The following is a 22,268-nucleotide window of genomic DNA, read 5'->3' on the forward strand; positions in this document are numbered from 1 at the left end:
GGTAAGAAACTTGAAAAACCGACTGAACCGGGAGCAGCATGATCATGTGGAGTGTTGAATCATGTGACTGCCGGGATCAGTTTGAACAACCGTGCCCGTGAGCGAGGAATGTACGCCGAGCAAGAGAACGTCACACAAAGAAAACTTATTAGAATCGCCGCCGCAACCCTCGCAGGGTCCGTAGAAATATTCATAGAGGACACCGGGCGAAGAAAAGAGAGTATGCCCAAGCCGAATCCACAAGCCAAAACACGCGGCAAAGAAGTGAGGAGGATGGATGGCCGGGCAGAGGCCGGGGAGGAACCTTCCCGGCTGCCGGGTATCTAGACACAATGTTTATTTTTTTCCATCTCCGATTTCTTTGACATCTCAATTAGACTTCAGAATTTATTTTTTACATTAATTAAGGCCCATTATTAAGTCAAAGATGTCTTATTATAGCAGGGTGTATTTATCCCTTGTTTGCTTTAAAAAAGGAACAGTGTTTTTTTTCACCTCCAGCTATGTGATTGTCTGCTGGTCAGAACAGAGTTTGTTTTACGCTATCAATACCGTGTCAGTGTCACTCTCAAACACTTCACTAATGTAAATACACACATGACAGAAACTTCAAGGCGTTTCCTTGTGCAAGAAAGATAGCATTTGTTTGATGGTCGATGTAAATAAAAAATGTTTGCCTTTTTTGTCCTCTGTCAATCCAGTTAGGCATTTCAGCAAAGAAATTGTTTAATTTGTGTAGACCCTGTGAAGTACATGTACAAAAGATTGCTTTGGTGTCGAATGTTTTCTCTGACTGCCTCCTGCACCGCCTCAGAGGTACTCAAATTTCAAAAGAATCAAATTATAATTATTCATAAATTATTGGAAAAGTTTAGTTCAAAATAAGGAAGAATCTTCGATATAATTTGTCACTTACAGACTTATGACTTTTAGACACACCGAACTGTAATAATAAAGGAAGTTAAAAAAACAGGAAGAAGACATAGGGAAAAAAATTCATGTGTCGAAATAATGTTACATTACAGCGAAAGGCCAATTTTGTTGTCGATATTTAATTGCCTAGGTCAACCTAGCCAAGGCCGAGTGCCAAACGTGATAGTAAATGACAGATGCCGACAAGTATTTACCACTGGTAATGAATCTATTCTTCGACCTTTTATCTTGCATGCAAAATAATTGCTCCACCACCGATATTACCCAATACATAACATCAAAACCGCAGCACACAAAATAGGAACCCAAAGCGATTTATAAGGTTCAATAGTTTGTACATGTAAAAATTTATATAGTGTATGGACATTCATAATTATTGATTAGGAGTGCACTAGCTTTTGTAGTTGTGTATAAAACTGGGTCGCAATATGTAAAACTTATTTCATCAGGAAACTAGAATGTTAAAAAAATACCACTCTTGGTCGTTTGACAAGAGGATAATAACAGAACACGAGTCTTTCGTTATGCGCGATGTCTCGTGACTTTATTTACACTTCCGCTGTCAACTTCCGGTTGCGATTGCACAATCGACAACGTTTTACATTTCAGAACGAAAACTCGTGACTAGTTTCACGCGAGTTTCGCAACACACATTTCCTGAAGGCCGACAAAAAAATCTTCACGAATGCTCTGCATTTGAGCTTTCGTGTTCCGGTTTCACTGCCAAATCTTCTTCATTGGGCTGCCTAAAAGATAAATTTTCAGTCTGTGATTTTCCCAAGTTTTCCCAATAGGATTCAGTCGTCAAAAAGAAAAGAAGCTTTTTAAAATACCCATGCGAACTAATGGAGCTCCTGGACAACTTTTTAAAGGATCTTGCCGATAAAATAAGATACATTTAGGATTCGTCTGCCTTTGCGTACGACAGATCGCGATTTTCATCAGTTGAATCATGATTTCAATTTAAATTATCAATATAAACCATCCTTTGCTAGGTCTCAACAGCACATATACCAATAACCTGCGGTTTGTTCGCAAGGTCGTTATTACTTTGTTGATATTGCCTGTGTTATATTTCAACCTGAACTGAAATAAAATACTGCGCGAAAGCAAGTTATATAAAACGGTTTTACTTGGCTCGTCACGTAAGCCACTTTCCTCGCCACTGCACACGTATGCGTGGGCGGATGTAATGTAATATGCAAACACCCGCCCGCCTGTCTAGATCAACAAACTTCCTGCGTGTGTGGAAGCAGTACTTAACAGAAATGCCACGGGAAGTTCAGCAGAATGGATCCAAATCATTTCAAAGTTCAGAGAACAACGTACAAGTTACTTTTTGCGAAGATGAGCTGCACAATTGATAACGTCTTGGAAGAAACACTAAGCGATATTGACGAGTTTATCCAGTCTGAGCTGGGGTTTGCACCTCTCATTGTTACTGAACCACTTACAGCTGCAGAATTACACGATTTGAGCTCCCTTCTGCAAACTCGGGAATCGTCGAATGGACCACTCTTACGTTGTACGCCAGGTGAGTACAAGTTTTATAAGTACACATGTAGTGCAGAGCGCTGGCAAAAGCTAAGGTTGTTAACGCAGCATTGCCTTATGTAATCTGCGATACAATTGCCATCAGCTCATATAAAGTCGTGTTTTTTTCCATTAGCGTTTCTTGACAAAAGATTTAAAGCGACGTAAATCAGGTGTTATACTAAATTCCGTGAATAGGGATTAGGGAACACAACTGAATACAATAATTAATAGTTTGCGAAACTCCATATTGTTCCGACTACCTAATTGTTTTAGAATCCTTGTCAGACTAAAAAAGTCGGTATTAACCATTTTGCAGTTAAAACCCGGAAAGAACGTTAATTCAGTAACTCTAGTTCCTTTTGCTATAGGAAATGTTCATAGCCAGGAAACGAACGTATATCGATCCTGTCTTTGGAGCTCTTGTAAAATGTGATGTTGATTTGCAGGGAACGAGACAATTGGCAATGTGTCCAGTCCTGAGACGCCAAACAAGTTTCTTGAAGTTGAAGTAGAAGTTCAGATCGTGGGCCTCAAAGATGTTTACGACAAAAAGACCAAGAAAACAAATAACGGATTAGAATATCGTTTGGAAAACTCAGAAGTAACTGTTGCGGTGCGAGCATCTGATGAAATCACCAGTGTTCGGGCTTATACTCAAAGATGCGCCGAAGCTGCGATCAGGACACACGACACTATTGGTAAGCGATGCAAGCTGAGATCTTTATTAAAATGATACCTGTACTTGTAAGCTCTCGTTAAATAGCTGAGGGTTTTCCTGGCTATAATGTATTAACAGAAGTTTTTGAACAATTTAGGTCCAGTTGAACTAGATGTGAATACTCTGCAAAGTGACCAGAGATGTCGAGTTGTCACCGTAGATCTTGGGTCGGTGTACAAAACACAAGAGGGCGATCCAGTGTACTGGCTAGAAAAGGCAGAAGTCATGCAAAGGAATAAATGGGAAATGATAATTGCAATGGAATTCAGTTCAGGCTTGAAAGGAAGTGTTAAGTCAGAAGCATTCAGAGTTACGACTAAAGCAAGTTACAAGATGAGAAGAAATGGAGGTTAGTATAGTACATGTACTTACCGCCAGCAGGAACGAGTGAATAGAAAGTAAACATTGTATTGCTGCAAGCCCAAGTCTATGCGAGCTATTTTTTTTAAACTTATTGGCTGATTGATAGTCAATCTGATCTGATTGAACTGTATTTTGCACGGTCAAGGAAAAACAGTAATCGGTTAGCATAGCAAGTAGATATTTAAAGTTCAATCGCTCCAGACTGTTTAAGGAACAAGAATACTGTAGTCCTATGCGTTCAATTTGACTCCAATGAATGACTTCTCTTTCCGCCAACCTCATTTGCTGGTATTGCATTTCTTATGTGAACAGTTTGGTCGCGTAACGTTTTGAGATGTGTCAGTATGTATCAGAAAGATAGACAAGTTATTGTTTTCTTTTACAGATGTGCCTAGTTGCAGTAACGTGCAGCGACTATTCCGCAAATTCACTTGGTCCGACTACCACGACGTCGCTAATCCTTCTTTTCACCTCAACCATGGAATTAAACAAGGTTCGTTGCTAATTGTTTTCCATTTGTGTATGTGTTGCTGAACATCCCAGCAGTGATGATTGTACGCGCGAAAAATAGTTTGTTGTTTTACGAGATTTAAAGTTCATAATTTCCCTTTAAAAAAGATCCGGCTATTTTATGCATGTCTAAGAGGGAATTTAGTGGGGAAAGCGAATTTAGTGAGGAAGGCGTGAAAGAAGGAGCAGCCCTTAGGCAGCCGTTATTTCGGTCGTTAAGCAAATAAAAATGAGCGACGCGTGAACGATCCAGTTTACAAAAACAAACGCTTTTGACAACTTCAAGATACCATCTCCGTTTTGCATTTGGAACTTTCCGCAGTCACGAATTCCGTTTAAAGGTTTTCCATTTAATTTACCCTTTGAAGAAATCCATAGCTTATTGAATTGTATGCATTTCTCCTCAGAAATTCCAGATCATGCTGATTGTGCTTTGAGTCGAGAGCTTATGGGATTTAGCTTAAAGGAGGAAAATGACTGCTGGGTAACAGAGCAACAATCTGTTGAGAATTCTGGGCTAGGCCCCTCGGCTGAAAAGAAGATCTTGTTTCAACATCACACAGTTTTAGATAGACACATGGTAAGTTGTATTCGGAGTAACCAAGAGAAAATAAGTAACCTTCCATGTATTTCGAATTCAAATTATTTGGACAAATATTGACCTTGTTATGACATTATGTGCAAATTGGCTCTCTAAGGGATCAAAGGGTTAAGAGGCACATTTGTAATACTGATTACTCGCAGTGGAGTTTCTTTGATGTAGTAATCTGCATCACAAGACCTCAGTAGCGCCAAGACTTTTCTTTTTTAACCTCGTTCTTTCTTTGATAAAGAGAACTAACAAATGATATAGTTTAGGGGTATAACTACTATAAACAGAGATAAGCAACTTTTTAAAAACTTTTTCTTCGGAGGCGTGCGTGGTATCGTGGTTAGGGCGCTGGACTTATAATCCGGAGGTGACGGGTTGAAGTCCTCCTCCCTGCTACTGGATGGAATTGTGTACGGTGGTCCCGAAATCAGCTTCCCCACGCTTTGTAAATAGCCAACTGGGCAGCCTCCTACCAGTTAGGATTTTAAACAAATTTCTGTTCTATTTACAATGCTTCTTTCCATATTTGGAGTGCGTTCCACAATTACCACAGCAGTGCTAAATACTCTGACACTTAAATAAAATGATTTTTCTTATTCCAGGTCACAACGTATTACGGACATAACCCTAAGATTCATTACGTTGTTGAGCAGCCTGAACTTCCTGGTTTGTTAAAGCTGGTCGGGAAACGAGCTACGCTGGTGAATATGCGTCGCAAGGCAAATGGACACAAGAACGCTGAAGAAGATTTCTGGTGGGCTTGTGGGCATTGTTTCTTCGAACGTCGCAAGAAATCGACCATAAAAGCTCATGTCATCCAAGGGGTTTGTCAGAAGTCAATAGAAAATAAAAAATCCAGAAGAAAATTAATAAACCGTCACTTCAGTCAGAGTGACTTGGAAGAAAAAATGTTTGAAGGTTATTCGTGGAAAAGCTCCCTTTCTGTCTAAGAAAATGACAATGAGAGGTTCTCTTAATATTTTTTGTAAACCTTGGACTTCTAGAGAGAATTATGTCTGCTTCATGTAATTATATTAAATGCTGTTTGCTTTTTTCAATAACGTGCTGCTTTGTAGTCAAACTTTTATGTGACACCATAGAATGGTAAATAAGTTATCCTTTTTCGCTGGCCGAGAATTTGAAATCAACGACACTCGTTATGATATTTATGTACATATGTTATTTTTGTAATAATGAAAGTTAGTTTGGCGAATATCCTAAATATAATGATCTCGATAGCCAAGTAATATAAAGCGTTTGTAATATATGATGCAATGAAGAATTGTAAATATGAAGCTGCAGTAAGTGGCAGGTCCACGTAAGTAAGTTATAAATCTTTATGTATGTATATTTGTTGAAATTGTGTATATATATAAATATGCCAGATGATTTTTTTTGATATTTTTTGAATCCATTTTATGGAATACCTCGTTTTACGAGAAACATCAGCCTGTCATTGATGTTGTTAACTGTTATACTTCTTTGATTCTGATAGCTGGGGGGGGGGGGGGGGTTGAGGGTCAAGACCGAAAACTATAGAAAATGTACTGGAAAAGTTGAGAGTTCGATGCTCAGTAATTTGAGAATGATTTTCAAATTTAGGGGTATCAAATGGTCTTTGCGAGCATTTGCGAGCATGTGAGCACAGCGTTTTTCTTTGCGAGCACGAGCATTGACAAAAGCCAGCCTTGCGAGCAACGAGCACTTTCAAAAAACCACCCCACTAAAAAAACCGAGCATGCGAGCACTTGTAAAAACGTGCGAGCACGAGCAAACGAGCATCCATTAAAATTTTGCGAGCATTGCGAGCAGAAGCTTAGTTTTGCGAGCACTGCGACATCTTGAGGTACCATTCATGACCCCTAAGTTTTCATGAGCAAATCATGCGTTTTTACTCGTCAGTCATTCCACTTCACATACATCAACCTTTTGTTCTGGTTCCTCTTTATACACGACAGAAATTTTTGGCACGGATCGGGACAAAGGTACGCATATCCAAAAAATTGGTTCGGCACGGGTAAATTTTGTCGTTTAAATGACTCTGCCCCATCCGTGCTGAACCAAAATTTCACCCGTGCTCGAATGAAATGTGGTGACAATGATTAGCCGTGCAGAACCAACTCTATTCTGATGAAACTTCTTTACAAACATTTGCTGAAATTACACTCGATCGACATGGCTGTGAGTGAAACGTTTATTTTAAGACAAAGGTTTCCAAGAAAATCATGTGAACATTCATGGAACAACTAGCGTGTAATAAGAGTTATAAAAGAAAAAAATATATAGAAAGGATTACATTATCTTAATGTTTTTACGTATAATGATGATAATAATAATAATAATAATAATAATAATAATAATAATAATAATAATAATAATAATAATAATAATAATAACTTCGCGGCGCTGCGGCTTTTTTTTTAAAAAAAACTTATGCTCGGTATACTTATAATCTTTATATAATATAAGCTCATGTACTTCTGAAGCTTCACGGCCCCGAGGCGTCTTTTTTTCACCTTATGCTTTTAAGCTTACGCAATATTCCACACAATGGAGAGTGCTCTTGATTTATTTCTTACTCTCAAACCCATTTTCCTATTTTTATACGCGACAACTGTTTCTGAAATAGCTGCATTTGTATTGAAATTTCTAAAACTTCGCGGCCCCGAGGCTTTTTTTAATTAAAAAAACTTGTGCTCGTTATGCTTATAATCTTTTATAATATCAGCTCATGTAATATTTTCGTTCCACGTGTTTGTGCAGATTAGATTTGTCTGCGGCGAAATTTCGAAATTGGATTCAAGAAACAAGACTTGCTTAATTTGCTCTTTTAAAGCCGACGATTTTAATAAGCGATGCGTATCCTACTTTAGCATGCAAATGCAGATTGATTTCCACCTGTCAATCGTCATTTATTATTAGTACACATACAAGAAATTAAAAGATCGTTCGCTAAATACACGATCATTTATGATAATGTGGGCCAGTACTAATACATTCACATAGTTCTATTACTGCATCCAAAAATAAACAACTCCGGCTCTTGACTCAGTGATATCACGCAAAAAATCATTTTTTCAAGCATTGCAGAAGTGGACTGCAGAGCCCGCCGACTTCTTTTTCCACGCTTCTCCATACCGAAGCTCTTGTTGTGGGGACTGTTTAAACGAAAAAAGAAAAAAACATGTGCTTCAAACAAACCGTGACTGCAGTGTGCAGGGGGGGTGGGGATGGTTGAACAATCGAGTGTAAGTTTGGGTAAACAGGAATATTAACTAATTTTCCTGTCTTTCGCAATTCGCGCTTCGCTCTTTCGTTTCCTCTTCTTCATCACCGATCTCTCCTCCTTAGGCACTTGCTATGCAGGCTGTGAGATGACGGTAAACATGAGTACGTTAGTACTGTTTACCGCTATACTGTTTACAGCCACAAGCACCCCCGCTCTTTGGACTCGTCACGTTGCGTTACAGTAGCCGTTCTCCTTGCATGCTGGTATTATTTACCTTGTGTTTAGGTTGTGTGGCTACGCGGCTGTTTTCTATTAAGCTTATTCAGCTTTCATTATTCTGATAAGTAGTATTATCATAGTTTGTAGACATACCTTTAGTAAATGTCTTTAACAATTCTCTTCTCGCTGCCCCGGAACGCGGAAGGTTGCGTAACAAGCTCAGCGTCTGCGTTGGAGACTAGTTCAGAGCAGAACTTAAAGCTCTTAGGTCCGAATTTGAAATTATGAACCAAATAAAAACCATCTCGGCAAGCGTGAGATTTATCTAGGACGCGATAAAACAAATTCAATTGATTTTATAACTTTTAGATATATTTTTTTGTATTTTTTTCTTTATTTTATTTTACAGGTGTTTCACTACACGACACTACATTACACTACATTACAGTATGCTGAAAAACAAACTGACAAAATATTTACAAAGTAGTATTATTACAGTTTGTAGACATACCTTTTGTAACTCTATTTAACATTTTGCAGTAGCACTTTCACAGGCCTGTCTTATTGCTGCTACGGGAACGAAGTTGCGTAACGAGCTCAGCGTCTGAGACGCCCCCTCTGCTTCTTCAGTGGTTTCTGTACCGGGGCCCCCTCCTACATGTACTCTACCACCTATCGCGCTATTAAAGCTCGTTAGGCCAAACAGTTCAGCAATCACTTCCTCTGTGGTCAAAAGCCGGCACATGCAATTTAAGATCACAAATCGTTTCAAAATTTTTAAGGATCAGGATGAGCGGTCAGGAGATTGACACCGTTTTGGAGGAAACAGTGGGTGATATTGACAACTTTATCCAGTCTGAGCTGGGATTTGATCCCCTAAGTGTAACAGAGCCATTTACAGCTGCAGAAATACACAGTTTAAGCTCAATTCTGGAAACACGGGGAGCGTCGACTGAATCACCCTTTCCTTATGCGCTAGGTAAGCACGCACACTTTTGTGTATTGTATTTTATCTCCTAATCATTGCTACTGCTAAGCGAAGGTTGTCAATTAAAGCAGCCACGCTTAACTTTTGCGAAGCAATATTCGTCGGTAATTTCACTTAGTACAGTGTTGTGTTTAATTCCTTATTTTTTATATCACGAGCATCCTTTTTTAAAAACAACATAAATAAGTAGTAATTATTGATCATAGCGAAGTGATCCGGAACAAACTGTAATCATGTATCAGATGTTAAATGCAGTGCGGTATTTTTCCACATATCTTTTACGCTTTATATAGGATCCAGGAAAAAACTTTAATTCACTAACTTGATTCTTTATCTTTAGTCATGATCAGTTCCTAATATCTATTGGTCATCAAAATATCTGAAGAGCTTTAGTAGAATGTAGTGTTCGTTGATTTTTATGTTCTGCAGAAAACGAGGCAACGAGCTTCATGCCCAGTCGTGAGACGTCAAACAGGGCCAAAGAAGTTGAAGTAGAAATACAAATAATTGACCTCAAAGATGTTTACGACAAAAAGACCAAGAAAACTTATAACGGAATAGAATATCGCTTGGAAAACTCAGTAGTAACTGTTGTGGTGCGAGCATCCGATGAAATCACTAGTGTTCGAGCTTATACTCAGAGATGCGCCGAAGCTGCGATCAGGACACACGACACTATTGGTAAGCGATTATTAAGTGATATATTTATTTTGTAAACGTCGTTTAACACATTTCTCGTTTAATGAATGGTAGGGCTCTGCTGGCTTTAATGTATTAATGCAAGGTTTTGAAACCTTCTAGGTCCAGTTGAACTGGATGTAAATATTGTACAAAGCGACCCAAGATGTCGAGTTGTTACCGTAGATCTTGGGTCGGTGTGCAAGACACGAGAGGGCGATCCAGTGTACTGGCTAGAAAAGGCAGAAGTCATGCAAAGGAATAAATGGGAAATGATAATTGCAATGGAATTCAGTTCAGGCTTGAAAGGAAGTGTTAAGTCAGAAGCATTCAGAGTTACGACTAAAGCAAGTTACAAGATGAAAAGGACCGGAGGTTAGTAATGAGTGTTAAAGCATCTTCAGAAAAGATTGTGATAGCCAGTTTATTTAAGTGGACAGGGAAAGTAAACAACGAACTACAAGATAAATTTGTTTCAAATATGAAATTTAAAGGAGTTATCACTTTTGGAGCGAAATTCTCGGGAAATTCTGAGTGCCCAAAATGTGCCATAGACGCTTTCGTCTACAATCAGGTTCGAATTCACGACGGGGACTAAGGAGCAATTGCTCATCAGTTCAGACGGTGTTCTTGCATGAATCGTAATTTGCGTTCGTAAACAATTCTCATAAATTGGCCGATAATCCTGAATAAAACAGCAGAAAAGAATTTACGCTGCAGGATTGCTTTCTTGCAGTTACGTTTCTTTGGCACTGAAAGTTATAAGGCGAGCTCAGATAAGGGACAGTCGTTTTGATAGTGTAATATTTTCCTAGTTTGCAAGATCAAGCTCCTTGCATTACTGGTCATGTTGCAAGTCTTGCACCAAATCACGAGGGTTGTCAGTATATGACAAATAAACTCACTAGTTTTTCTTTCAGCACACGAGAAAAAACCGTGTTTCTAATTCTGGCACACTTTGTTCGATCCATGCCGGAGCGGAGCGGCGTTTGAATCGGTCCATATTCTTCACTGTGCGAAGAGTGTGAAAGTCTCTTGATTATCTGGCAAAAATGTATTAAAGATGGACGAGTTACCATGATAAGACATATTTGTTTTTATAACAATTTTATTTTTAATTCTGATAGCTGAGATGAAGTCATCTCCATTGTCCCCACCCTCACCGAGACGGCCAATCTTTGGTTCAAACCATTAGACTCTATTTAATATGATCCATTGTCTTTTTTTCTCAGATTCGTCTTGTAATGTTAAGGAACAACGGATACGGCGCAAGTTTACGTGGTCTGACAACCACGACGTGAGTGACCTTGCGGGAAGGAATAACTTTCTTCCAAGCTTTGAAATAAAACAAGGTTCGTTTATAACTGCGTGGGTAAATTTCGTTTTTGCACGATATGAATAAATATTCCAAGCGTCCAAGTGATGGTTTCGTGGGTGAGCAAATTTATACTGTAGCAAAATGGAACTTTCCTCAGATCTCAGTAAAGCTTTTGTATATTTGACATAAGATTTAAGCGTGCTTGAATTTTAGCACCTTTATAACCCCCTTTAGCTCACTTTCACGAGCCTGCACCCTGTAACACGAAACAGTCTTTTGACTCGTTTGATATAAACCGAATTTGTGCTAATGTTCTGGGGTTTTTTTTTTTCCTGCGGGCGAAAAAATAATTTTGTATAACGAAACTTTATCACCGCGAGATGTACGTTCTTAAATAAATAGTCGGGCTCTAAATAGTAGAAAAGCAGAGTTTTATATAGTAACCGCATAAGTAGAACTAGTTGATTGCGAAATTTTCGGCGGTCACCACTTCCGCTCCAAAGTCAACAAATTTAATAGAAAGAAAAAATAAGTCTCATCTTTATGGAAAATTTAGTAGGTGAGTGACAGATTCTGTCGTCCAGAAAAAGAATTCTGTCTAAGAAAAATTAATCTCTGCGAGATGTATGCGCTAAATTAAATAGTCCGGCTCTAAATAGTAGAAAAGCAGAACGGCTAAATTTATAAGCGGCTATAAATAGTAAAGGTTTGATTGCGAAATCTTCTGCAGTCACGACTTCCGCTACAGAGGAAACAAATTTTATAGCAACTATATATTTTAATTGCACACGAAAGAAAACTTATTTGAAAAGCTCAAATTATTGTATCCAATCTGGACAAATATAAGGTATAAATATTTTCATTTAAGATGTCATGTGCGATTATACGTGCGTGGTATTCCTCTCGCGCTCTCGAACAATTTAAACCTAACCACGCGTGCCCGTTTCGAAAGGTTGACCCCTTACCGGAACCAAATCAAAAACCAATCTTCAGACTTCCTAGTCAAGAAGGCTCAAGAATTATTTCTAGACATTTTAAATTTGGCGATAATGCCCAAGATAGCCTCTGGGATCACCATAAACCGCACGCCGTTCTGAGACCTTTCTGACAAAGAACAAGCACTGAATTTGAGCATGTTATATTTGAGCATCCAGCACCGTTTTGAAGCCACTTCAGCACTTCCCACGCATAAGCTGTTAAACTTGCTTCTCGACTTTCTCCCTTAACTTTTTTCGGCGGGCTCTCTTAGGGCGCGTTCGTTTGGGAATATTCTGGAAAAAGAATGTATTCCTGAATATATTCCGGCTATTCTGCTCCTGGGAGCCGAATAGCCGGAATGGAAATCCAAGTATTCCGGAATAGGAAGAGCAGACAAGCGAACGGTAACTCGCATTATTCCAATTATTCTAATTCCGGATTGATCCCAAACGAACGCGCCCTTAGTCATCTCCGCGTGCGTTGTAACACAACAGAACAGGGTTTAAAGTTTTCATTTGCTTATGGAGGAAGCCTTTAGAGTACTGAACTGTATGTATCTACACGCAGAATATCCGGACCATGACGCTTGTGCTTTGAATCGAGAGTTAGTGGCATTTAGCTTAATGGAGGAAGACGATTGTGCAACACAATGTCAGTTTGCTGAAAAGTGTAGGACTGAGTTAAAGTCTAAATCAGGCCCTTTGGTTGAAGAGAAGATCTTGTTTCAACATCACACTCTTTTAGATAGACATATGGTGAGTGTTTCGCAGAGTAAACATAACTCTAGTCGTAGCTTAACAAGGAATGCTGACAGTGGAACCTTGCAGGGAAGAAAATTATGGATTAGTAGCTCTAGGTCATCTTACTGAGAATCTTGCAAACGTCTTATGATGCAGGGATGTTATTGTAATGATAGCTCCAACAAAAAATATCATATTCATAAAGGTTTTTTTTTTGGGATGCATATATATAAACGTTTGGGAACTTTACTCCTGCACTGCAGCTTAGGAGGGTGCACTCCTCTTTGTAAGATGTAAAAGCACTTGCCTTTGTGCCAGGTGTAACACTGTGCAGGGTGTAACATTGAGGCCATGGTATGCAAGTGTCTCCATATTGAATTGTAAAGGTACCGGTAGATCTTTTTCTAGCGTGGGAAAAGGTTTGTGTTTATACGTCAAACTTGAAGAAATAATTCCCATTTCAGAAAGCTAAAAAGGCCTCTACATCGTTAACTAGTAATAAAGCCAAACCTCTCTTTTATTAAGAATTAACTTGACAGACTCAGACTGATGAAATGTACTCCAGTAATTTATATTTTTATTTTTTATTTTTGTTTGGAGCTTGTTTTGTATCCACAATTATCACAATGATCGTAGACCTTCTGTTTCATGTAACATTTAAATCAGAGAATTGATTTTTATTAGACACTTCCCAAATTGCATTTTTATATGCACCTTTAAAGTTTGAGGGTGAAAATAGAGTATATTATCAACTAACTATTCGGATCAGTGGGTGCCATACTGACACTTCTCACAATACAAGATGAGGCATCCAAGAAACAGGTAGGACTTACTGCTACGCACGAAACAACGGTGCCATTTGTATCGATAACTGACTTATAAATGGTATTACTACAAGAGAAAGTAATCGATGAAATTATAGTAACGTATACTTATAACATAACTAAATACCCATAATCCTTAAACTGAGGTGTCAAGATAATTTATACTCGTCGTTCGTTTTCATTTGTAATTTCAAATGGTGTACATTATTACATTATAAGGTTTTGTTTTCGATTTATTTGATTTTACATAGGTAATAGTTTACAGGTTATTTTGAAATTTGGTGTTTTTGTAGACTATGGTGGCCATTCTAAATTTAGCAGTTATTATAATTATTATTATTATTATTATTATTATTATTATTATTATTTGTGCTGACAGTTTTAAATTTGATGCAGTAATGGTTTTTTAATTTTTTGGTTAAAGTTTGATGTGGTGATGGTTTTGTATCCTTTTGGTTTAAATTTGATGCAGTAATGGTTTTTAACTTTTTGGTTTATATTTGATGTGCTGATGGTTTTGTATCCTTTTGGTTTAAATTTGATGTGGTGATGGTTTTGTATCCCTTTGGTTTAAATTTGATGTGGTGATGGTTTTGTAGCCTTTTGGTTTAAATTTGATGCAGTGATGGTTTTTAACTTTTTGGTTTAAATTTGATGTGGTGATGGTTTTTAACTTTTTGGTTTAAATTTGATGTGGTGATGGTTTTGTGTCCTTTTGGTTTATATTTGATGCAGTAATGGTTTTTAACTTTTTGGTTTAAATTTGATGTGGTGATGGTTTTGTATCGTTTTGGTTTAAATTTGATGTGGTATGGTTTTGTATCCTTTTGGTTTAAATTTGATGTGGTGATGGTTTCGTATCCTTTTGGTTTAAATTTGATTTGGTGATGGTTTTTTTATCCCTTTAGTTAAGTATCTTTTATTATTGTTTTTTTTTGTGCTGACAGTTTTAAATTTGATCCTTTTGGTTTAAATTTGATGTGGTGATGGTTTTTTATCCTTTTAGTTAAGTATCTTTTATTATTATTTTTTGTGCTGACAGTTTTAAATTTGATCCTTTTGGTTTAAATTTGATATGGTGATGGTTTTTTATCCTTTTAGTTAAGTATCTTTTATTATTATTCTTTTGTGCTGACAGTTTTAAATTTGATCCTTTTGGTTTAAATTTGATGTGATGATGGTTTTGTATTCTTTTGGTTTAAATTTGATGTGATCCTTGTAGCCTTTGATGTGTGATGGTCTTGAAATCATTTGGTTTAAATTTGATATGGTGATGGTTTTTTATCCTTTAAGTTAAGTATCTTTTATTATTATTCTTTTGTGCTGACAGTTTTAAATTTGATCCTTTTGGTTTAAATTTGATGTGGTGATGGTTTTGAATTCTTTTGGTTTAAATTTGACGTGGTCCTTTTAGCCTTTGATGTGGTGATGGTTTTGTATCCTTTTGGTTTAAATTTGATATGGTGATGGTTTTTTTTATCCTTTTAGTTAAGTATCTTTTATTATTTTTTTTGTGCTGACAGTCTTAAATTTGATTCTTTTGGTTTAAATTTGATGTGGTGATGGTTTTGTATTCTTTTGGTTTAAATTTGATGTGGTCCTTTTAGCCTTTGATGTGGTGATGGTTTTGTATCCATTTGGTTTAAATTTGATATGGTGATGGTTTTTTATCCTTTAAGTTAAGTATCTTTTATTATTATTCTTTTGTGCTGACAGTTTTAAATTTGATCCTTTTGGTTTAAATTTGATGTGGTGATGGTTTTGAATTCTTTTGGTTTAAATTTGACGTGGTCCTTTTAGCCTTTGATGTGGTGATGGTTTTGTATCCTTTTGGTTTAAATTTGATATGGTGATGGTTTTTTTTATCCTTTTAGTTAAGTATCTTTTATTATTTTTTTTGTGCTGACAGTCTTAAATTTGATTCTTTTGGTTTAAATTTGATGTGGTGATGGTTTTGTATTCTTTTGGTTTAAATTTGATGTGGTCCTTTTAGCCTTTGATGTGGTGATGGTTTTGTATCCATTTGGTTTAAATTTGATATGGTGATGGTTTTTTATCCTTTAAGTTAAGTATCTTTTATTATTATTCTTTTGTGCTGACAGTTTTAAATTTGATCCTTTTGGTTTAAATTTGATGTGGTGATGGTTTTGAATTCTTTTGGTTTAAATTTGACGTGGTCCTTTTAGCCTTTGATGTGGTGATGGTTTTGTATCCTTTTGGTTTAAATTTGATATGGTGATGGTTTTTTTTATCCTTTTAGTTAAGTATCTTTTATTATTTTTTTTTTGTGCTGACAGTCTTAAATTTGATTCTTTTGGTTTAAATTTGATGTGGTGATGGTTTTGTATTCTTTTGGTTTAAATTTGATCTGGTCCTTTTAGCCTTTGATGTGGTGATGGTTTTGTATCCATTTGGTTTAAATTTGGTGTGGTGATGGAGTTGTATCTTTTTCGTTTAACTTTGATGTCGTTTTTGACATATGTTTATATATACAGTCATATAGGAGTAAACTAAAAGTGTTAAAGAGTTTGTCGCTAATGAAGATTAGAAGTTGAGACAAATTAAGAATTGCTTCTAATAAACAACAACGACAACGACCAGAAACTCTGCTGAAAAGGTTCCCTTGGTAAGTTCTGGGCTACAGAATTTGAGTAGTGAAGGAATAAGGAAATTATTGTTAGATTCTTGCACCTTATTTTGCGTTTCTTCTGACCGAGGAGCTTTTTGTTTTGTAAGGCATCTGACTAATTTTTTAATTTTGCTTAAGGAAATGGGTTTGTTGTGTAGTTGTTTGTTGCATTAAAGGCTTGTTAGGTTTTCAATTAAATTGAGATGTCATTGAGACAAAGAATTTGGATAAGGTTAAGGTTACAATGTCTTAAAGTGGTTAAAGAGATTATCGATCGGTATATATGACGTTTTTATTTGGATTGTTGTTTTCATTGATGAATTTTAGAAAGCCATTAAAAGGGTGGGTCTTTAGGTATCACTTGGTCTTCAATTTTAGATAAAAAAAAGTATTGCTTTTAAATTCTTTATTGGATTGATGGCACACACTCGTTAAATTAATGTTAGAACTATTGATTTTGAGTTATTTTTACGTTTTTTTTTTACCGAAAGCTAAACATGACTTCTTTCAGACCCAAAAATCATAAGCCAGTCGCTAGTTTTTTCCGCCGTGATGCCAAAGCAGTGTCCATTTTTTAATTCCTCGCTCTTTTTATTAGTGATACTGCAACTGTAAAGGCAGAACTGTGGAAATTGCTAAATCGATTTGTTATTAAGTAAAAACAAATCACAAGGCTTACACCCTCGGGACCAATTCAGGCTGTCTGCCTTCGAGTGGTGTCGAAAAAAAAAAGTGAAATTGGGTCAGGACTAGACAGCGTTTTGAAAGGTTCGATTGTATTCACATAATTTATTTGGAAAGTGATCGCAAAAGTACCCATTAAATAAAGTGACTGTTACGTAGATTGTACTCAGATTGAACAGTCAACCCTCGCATAGTGGGTACCACTGTGAGTTGGGCACCTCCCTAAGGAGTACATGGTTGGCTGGCTAGTCCTGGCCGAATTTCACTTGTTTGTCTTTTTAACGTGGACACCTCTTTAAAGCGGAAAGTTTCAGTTTGTCCCCAGACAGTACGCCGCGTAGGGAAAATTCACTGCAATTTACCCTCAACAACGCGGGAGGCACCGAGGCCTGTGTTGGACTCCTGTTTGGGAGGTCCGGCTTTGAAAGCTGGCCAAGCCAGGTCATTTTGTTATGTTCTTTGCAAGATTCTCGCGGTGCATCTCTCCGCCGGTGAATTGGTTAGAGAGTAGCAATACTCCTAGTAGCTCCATTCTACGGAAATTCGCAACAGTGTTGGGCTACTACGCTCTTGAGTTTCCGCAGAGGTCTACGGTGGTGTGGGCCAATTTGGGCCAAATTCCGCCTTAAATTCTTTAACACCCCTTGGTGAAGATTTCTTGTTATAGAAATCTTCCTCACAAGGTGGCTAAAGTAAACTAAAGATACTTGTTATGCCTCAGTCGAATAAACGAATGGATTTATTTTTTTCAGGTCACTACCTATTACGGTCATAACCCAAAGGTTCACTATGTTGTTGAGCAGCCTGAGCTCGCTGGTTTGTTGAAGCTGGTTGGGAAACGATCTCTGCAGGTTAGCGCTGGTCACAAGGCAAATGGGCGCAAAGGTGCCGAAGCCGTTTTCTGGTGGGCTTGCGGGCATTGTTTCTTCGAACGTCGCAAGAAATCGACCATAAAAGCTCATATCATTCAAAGGGTTTGTCAAAAGCCAACAGAAGTTAAAACATCAAGAAAAAAAATAACAAGCCGACACTTAAGTCAGAGCGAATTAGAGGAAGATGGGTTTAAAGGTTATTCGTGGAAAAGGTCCCTTTCTGTCTAAAACAACGACAGATGAGAGGTTATTGCCTAATGTTCATTGTTTTGCCTGGGCCTTCTGACTCAATCTATAATGATATGATACAAAATTGTAAAAAGTTAAAGAAGCTTTTTTGGTGAAAGTGTTTTTTTGTAAATATGAAAATTTGTGAAGTGCCACATACGCTCATCTCTAAATGGTGGGGTGTTCAAGTTATGTATAGAATTTGTGGTCAGTTTGGAATTGTTATTTATGACCCAATGGTCAACATCTCTATAAGTGTTGTACACTTGGAGATGTTCAGTAGAAGGTGACTGGTCCACGAAAGAAGTAACAATTATGCAATATTTTTGACTATACACACTTTATATAATCAATACTGTTATGTACTTTAACTTGACAATAATGACATGAAGTTATCAAAACGTCTCTCTAACACCTCTTGATTCCTAAATATTTCACACTTTTTTGCCTCTTGTCGTGTCACGTGTCTAGAGTAAAGACACGTGCCACGTGATGATAGTGGAAACTTTCTGTATTCCTGTGTAAGAATTGTTCGAAATCCTAATGCAAGTTTCCTAATGCAAGATTACATTGGAATTCTTCGGAATTTGGAGGGCTAATCAAGTAAACAATCTCGCATGGGGCTACTGAACGGATTTAAGTAAAATACAGACCTGCGTTACCGTTCTTAGAATGATATTCTAGCCTTTGTGACAAGATTCTAGCCTGTGTGAAAAGCTGTTTTAGAAACCCTTCCGATTGAATTGAAACTGTAAATACACGGGTATTACATACGGGTAGATGAAGTGTAACTCAACAAGAAACCGCTTAGAACACAAAGCAAAATGCACCCGGGAAGTTAGAAAGTACTAACACTAGGTATAATCGAAAAAGAGAACTTCTGTTCGCCATCACCAAGTTGACCCTCTGCAGTTCGAAATTGGGTGATAATGTGTCACGAGGCGGCCAAAAAAGCCTTTTGGTTTTCTATATAATATATATGTAATCGATTCCATTATGTTCTTTTAAAAAAAACGCAATTGCGAAATGTAAATAATAGGAAAACAGACTGAAAAGGTGTTTCTAAAAAGTCAAATGTTAAATAGATAGGTAGATATAAATAAAAGTAAGATCGGAAAATCCCAGTTTGGCGTTTTGTTTTAAAGTGCGAGGGAAGAGGAGATGAAAATGCTTCCATCTCCCAAATGTCCACTTAGCTCTTTATTTGATGTCTTAACGGTAAAACTTGTGCGCATTAAGGTCATTCGAGCTTGTCTTCATCGCTCTCATCCCCTCGCTAATTTTAACACGTTTTTAAGACAACTCGTTCGTTCTGTAAATGTAACGATATGAAAACCAAAACAAGTCCTACAGTTGCTCTGAGCATCCTCTAACAAGGTAAAATACAAAACAAGCCCTACAATAGAAGATTCTAATCGGTAAAAGGTATAACTAAATATAAGCCCATTCCATGGGCTTCGGTCGGCAGGGATTATTTTCAGCAGGACTCTTGCGTCTGAAGCCAATGATGCACAGTTGAACATTTGCTGAGCAACAAATGCTGTGACAACAAATGTTCCGACTTGAACGTTATAGACCTTGGCTCTATTTTGGTTTAACAACGTTTGACATATTGAATGGCATACCGTAAAATTCCGGTTTTAAGCCCCCCCCTCCCCCCCCCCGCTTATAAGCCTCCCCGGTTATAAGCCCATCTACTTGGAAACAAAAAAATACATCCGATTATAAGTTCCCCCGGATATAAGCCCCCTTCTACTGGATGACAGGACTGAACAGGGCTAAATGTTGCTTTATTATGCGTTTTTAACTTAAAAACGGATAAGCTCCTCCATTTATAAGCCCACCCAAAACCTCTTACGAAGTTGCATAAGCCCAGGGCTTATAACCGGAATTCTACGGTATTTCTACATCACATGATACACTACATTTTAACATTTGTTGAACAGCAGTCGCAACATTTGGTGCTCAACATGTCGGTATCATTGCGATTTGGTGGGCTTATTTATTTTTGACGTGGGGGGGGGGGGGGGTATTTTCGAGGGGGGTGGGGAAAGCTTAAGGCTTATTTTCAGAATTTTACATTATAAAACGAAACTGAAAATGCCGGTTACACACGTTTCCTTTCCGCTTCTAAGCGATGTCTATTACCTCACACGGCTCTTTGCTTCTATCTCTGCTCTCTTCTCCAAACGTCTAAAGAAAATAAAACTGAAATCCAGAAGAAAACTAACAATCCATCATTTGAGTCAAAGTGACTTGGAAGAAAAAATGTTTGAAGGTTATTCGTGGAAAAGCTCCCTTTCTGTCTAAGAAAATGGCAGATGCGAGGTTATCTTAGTGTTCTTTGTAAACCGTTGCCTTCTGGAGAGAATTATGTTAACTTGATAAAATATTAATATAAAAGTAGTATAACATTAATTGCTGTTTCAATAATGTTTTGCTTTGTAATTAAATTCTCATTTGTCACCATATAATGGCAAAGAAGTTATCCTTTTTTCAAGATTTCATACAGTGAAGCGTGCTCTGTTTTTTTTTTCTATCTCTCATACCCAATTTCCTATTTCCATACATGACAACTGTTTTTGATGTTTTGCATTTGTTTTAAAATTTCTGCTTCATGGCCCCAAGGGTTTATTTTTTTTAGGCGATGACGTCGCCTATATGCAGGGAACGATGGAAGATTCGGGTGAGGTACTAGTTAATAATTAATCGAACCAGAGAGGATTGGTAACTAAGCACAGAAGCATTGTCATTTCGTTCCGCCAGTGATTGTGTTTCGCAGCAGTCTGCAAGAGCACGGCAAACACGCAGAGTTGACGAGATTTCGGGGGAAGACCAGACACGGAAATTGACCCACTTCCGGTACTGAGTTTAATACGCGATACTGACTGAAGCTGATGAGAAGTGGAGAAGGCCGAGAAGTGTGAACTTGAGTGTAACTGAGTGCGCCAACCGAACTGACAGATGATTGAAAGGGTGAGCCATTTATGAGCGTGCATCGAAATATTGAGCTATTTTTTGCTTTAACACGACTCGCCATCTTAGTTGTGGCGAGTAAGTAAGAATTTCTGTTACTTCTTGCTTAGATCAGCTTGAAGAGGTAGTGTAGTGAGTCGAAGTAGGGTAGTTGAGGTGAGTGGTAGTGCGAAGTGTTTGAGAAGAAGGATGATGAGAAGAGAAAAGGTGGGGAGGTGGACGTTAGATGCCTGGATGTCACAATTGAAGCGCGAGGTGTAGGTGTAGAAAGAAAAAAGGTTGGCTTGACCAAGCACTGCACCACTGTTCACTTTCTTGACTATTTACTTGTTGCCAATGAAAATTGGAAGTGCCTGAGTTAGTTCATCAACATGTTTTGTGATCACTTAATAGATTGCAATCAAGATGCTAGAATCAAGGGGCAAGTGGAGGCTCTCTGTCCTCCGACTGGCAAAGTACTGACTGACTGGAGTCGCCTGCATGCATTGCATGCCGGTTATTTTTAAAGTTATGCTTTTAAGCTTATGCTCAATGAGCCTGATTTTTTTGCGCTACGTTCACAATCTCATAGAAAACGTGGGCGGGTAGTCTAATTGTTTTAGAAGAAATACTTAAGGTATGCAGTCCATAACCTACAATTATACGCACTTTTAAGCCAAAAATCAAGAAAAATTAGCCTTTTTAAGAGCGACGCGCGCGCGATCTTGTTGTCTCGGCGAATAGAAAACAATGAGAGAACCAATCAGATTGGCGGGTTTCCAATAGAACACGTCTGAGTTTCGATAAGCTCACGTGTATTATTTATGGTCCATGTGCTTGTGAACATTAGATTTGCCTGCGGCGAAATTTCGAATTTGAAGGCAAGAAACAAGACTTGCTTAATTTCTTCTTTTAAAGTCGATGATTTTAAGCGATGCCTATGCTACTTTAGCATGCAAAAGTAGCAATGAAAAGATCTTTCACTAAAATATACGAACATTTATGGAAATATGGACCAGTACTTATACATTTTCCTAATTCTATTATTGCATGCAAGAGTAAACAACTCGGACACGCGACTGCTATCAATTAAAAATTCACTTTTTCAAACACTGCAGAAGGGGACTGTAGAGTCCGTCTACTTCTCTTGCACGCCGCATTTATACTGACCGTACTCTGACATTTGTTGTGGTGACTGTATAAACGAGTAAACTATGTGCCCCAAACACAAGCCAAGACAGCGGTGCGCCGGGGATGCATGGGAGGGAGGGGGG

General features: G+C 37.8%; 2 protein-coding genes across 3 annotated transcripts; both read left to right on the forward strand.

The window, feature by feature from the left end:
* Nucleotides 1–344: 344 nt before the first annotated feature.
* LOC144659674 (uncharacterized) lies at nt 345–6,145 on the forward strand. The gene is made up of 6 exons (XM_078520167.1): nt 345–2,467; nt 2,916–3,167; nt 3,285–3,536; nt 3,936–4,043; nt 4,468–4,640; nt 5,255–6,145. The coding sequence occupies exons 1-6, from the start codon at nt 2,224–2,226 to the stop codon at nt 5,600–5,602; spliced, it is 1,377 nt and encodes a 458-aa protein (XP_078376293.1). The 5' UTR covers nt 345–2,223; the 3' UTR covers nt 5,603–6,145.
* Nucleotides 6,146–7,138: 993 nt separating this feature from the next.
* On the forward strand, nt 7,139–19,445 carry LOC144659684 (uncharacterized). 2 transcript variants are annotated; one of them, XM_078520177.1, is made up of 6 exons: nt 7,139–9,079; nt 9,518–9,769; nt 9,890–10,141; nt 10,999–11,118; nt 12,630–12,817; nt 17,692–19,445. In XM_078520177.1, exons 1-6 carry the CDS (start codon nt 8,890–8,892, stop codon nt 18,037–18,039), a joined length of 1,350 nt encoding a protein of 449 aa, XP_078376303.1. In that variant the 5' UTR covers nt 7,139–8,889; the 3' UTR covers nt 18,040–19,445. The 2 variants fall into 2 exon arrangements, with proteins under 2 accessions (XP_078376303.1, XP_078376309.1); XM_078520183.1 differs by lacking the exon at nt 10,999–11,118.
* Nucleotides 19,446–22,268: the final 2,823 nt, after the last annotated feature.

This window comes from Oculina patagonica, chromosome 1, assembly GCF_052425735.1.
Source record: "Oculina patagonica isolate OP01 chromosome 1, crgOcupat, whole genome shotgun sequence".
NCBI classification, from domain to species: domain Eukaryota; kingdom Metazoa; phylum Cnidaria; class Anthozoa; order Scleractinia; family Oculinidae; genus Oculina; species Oculina patagonica.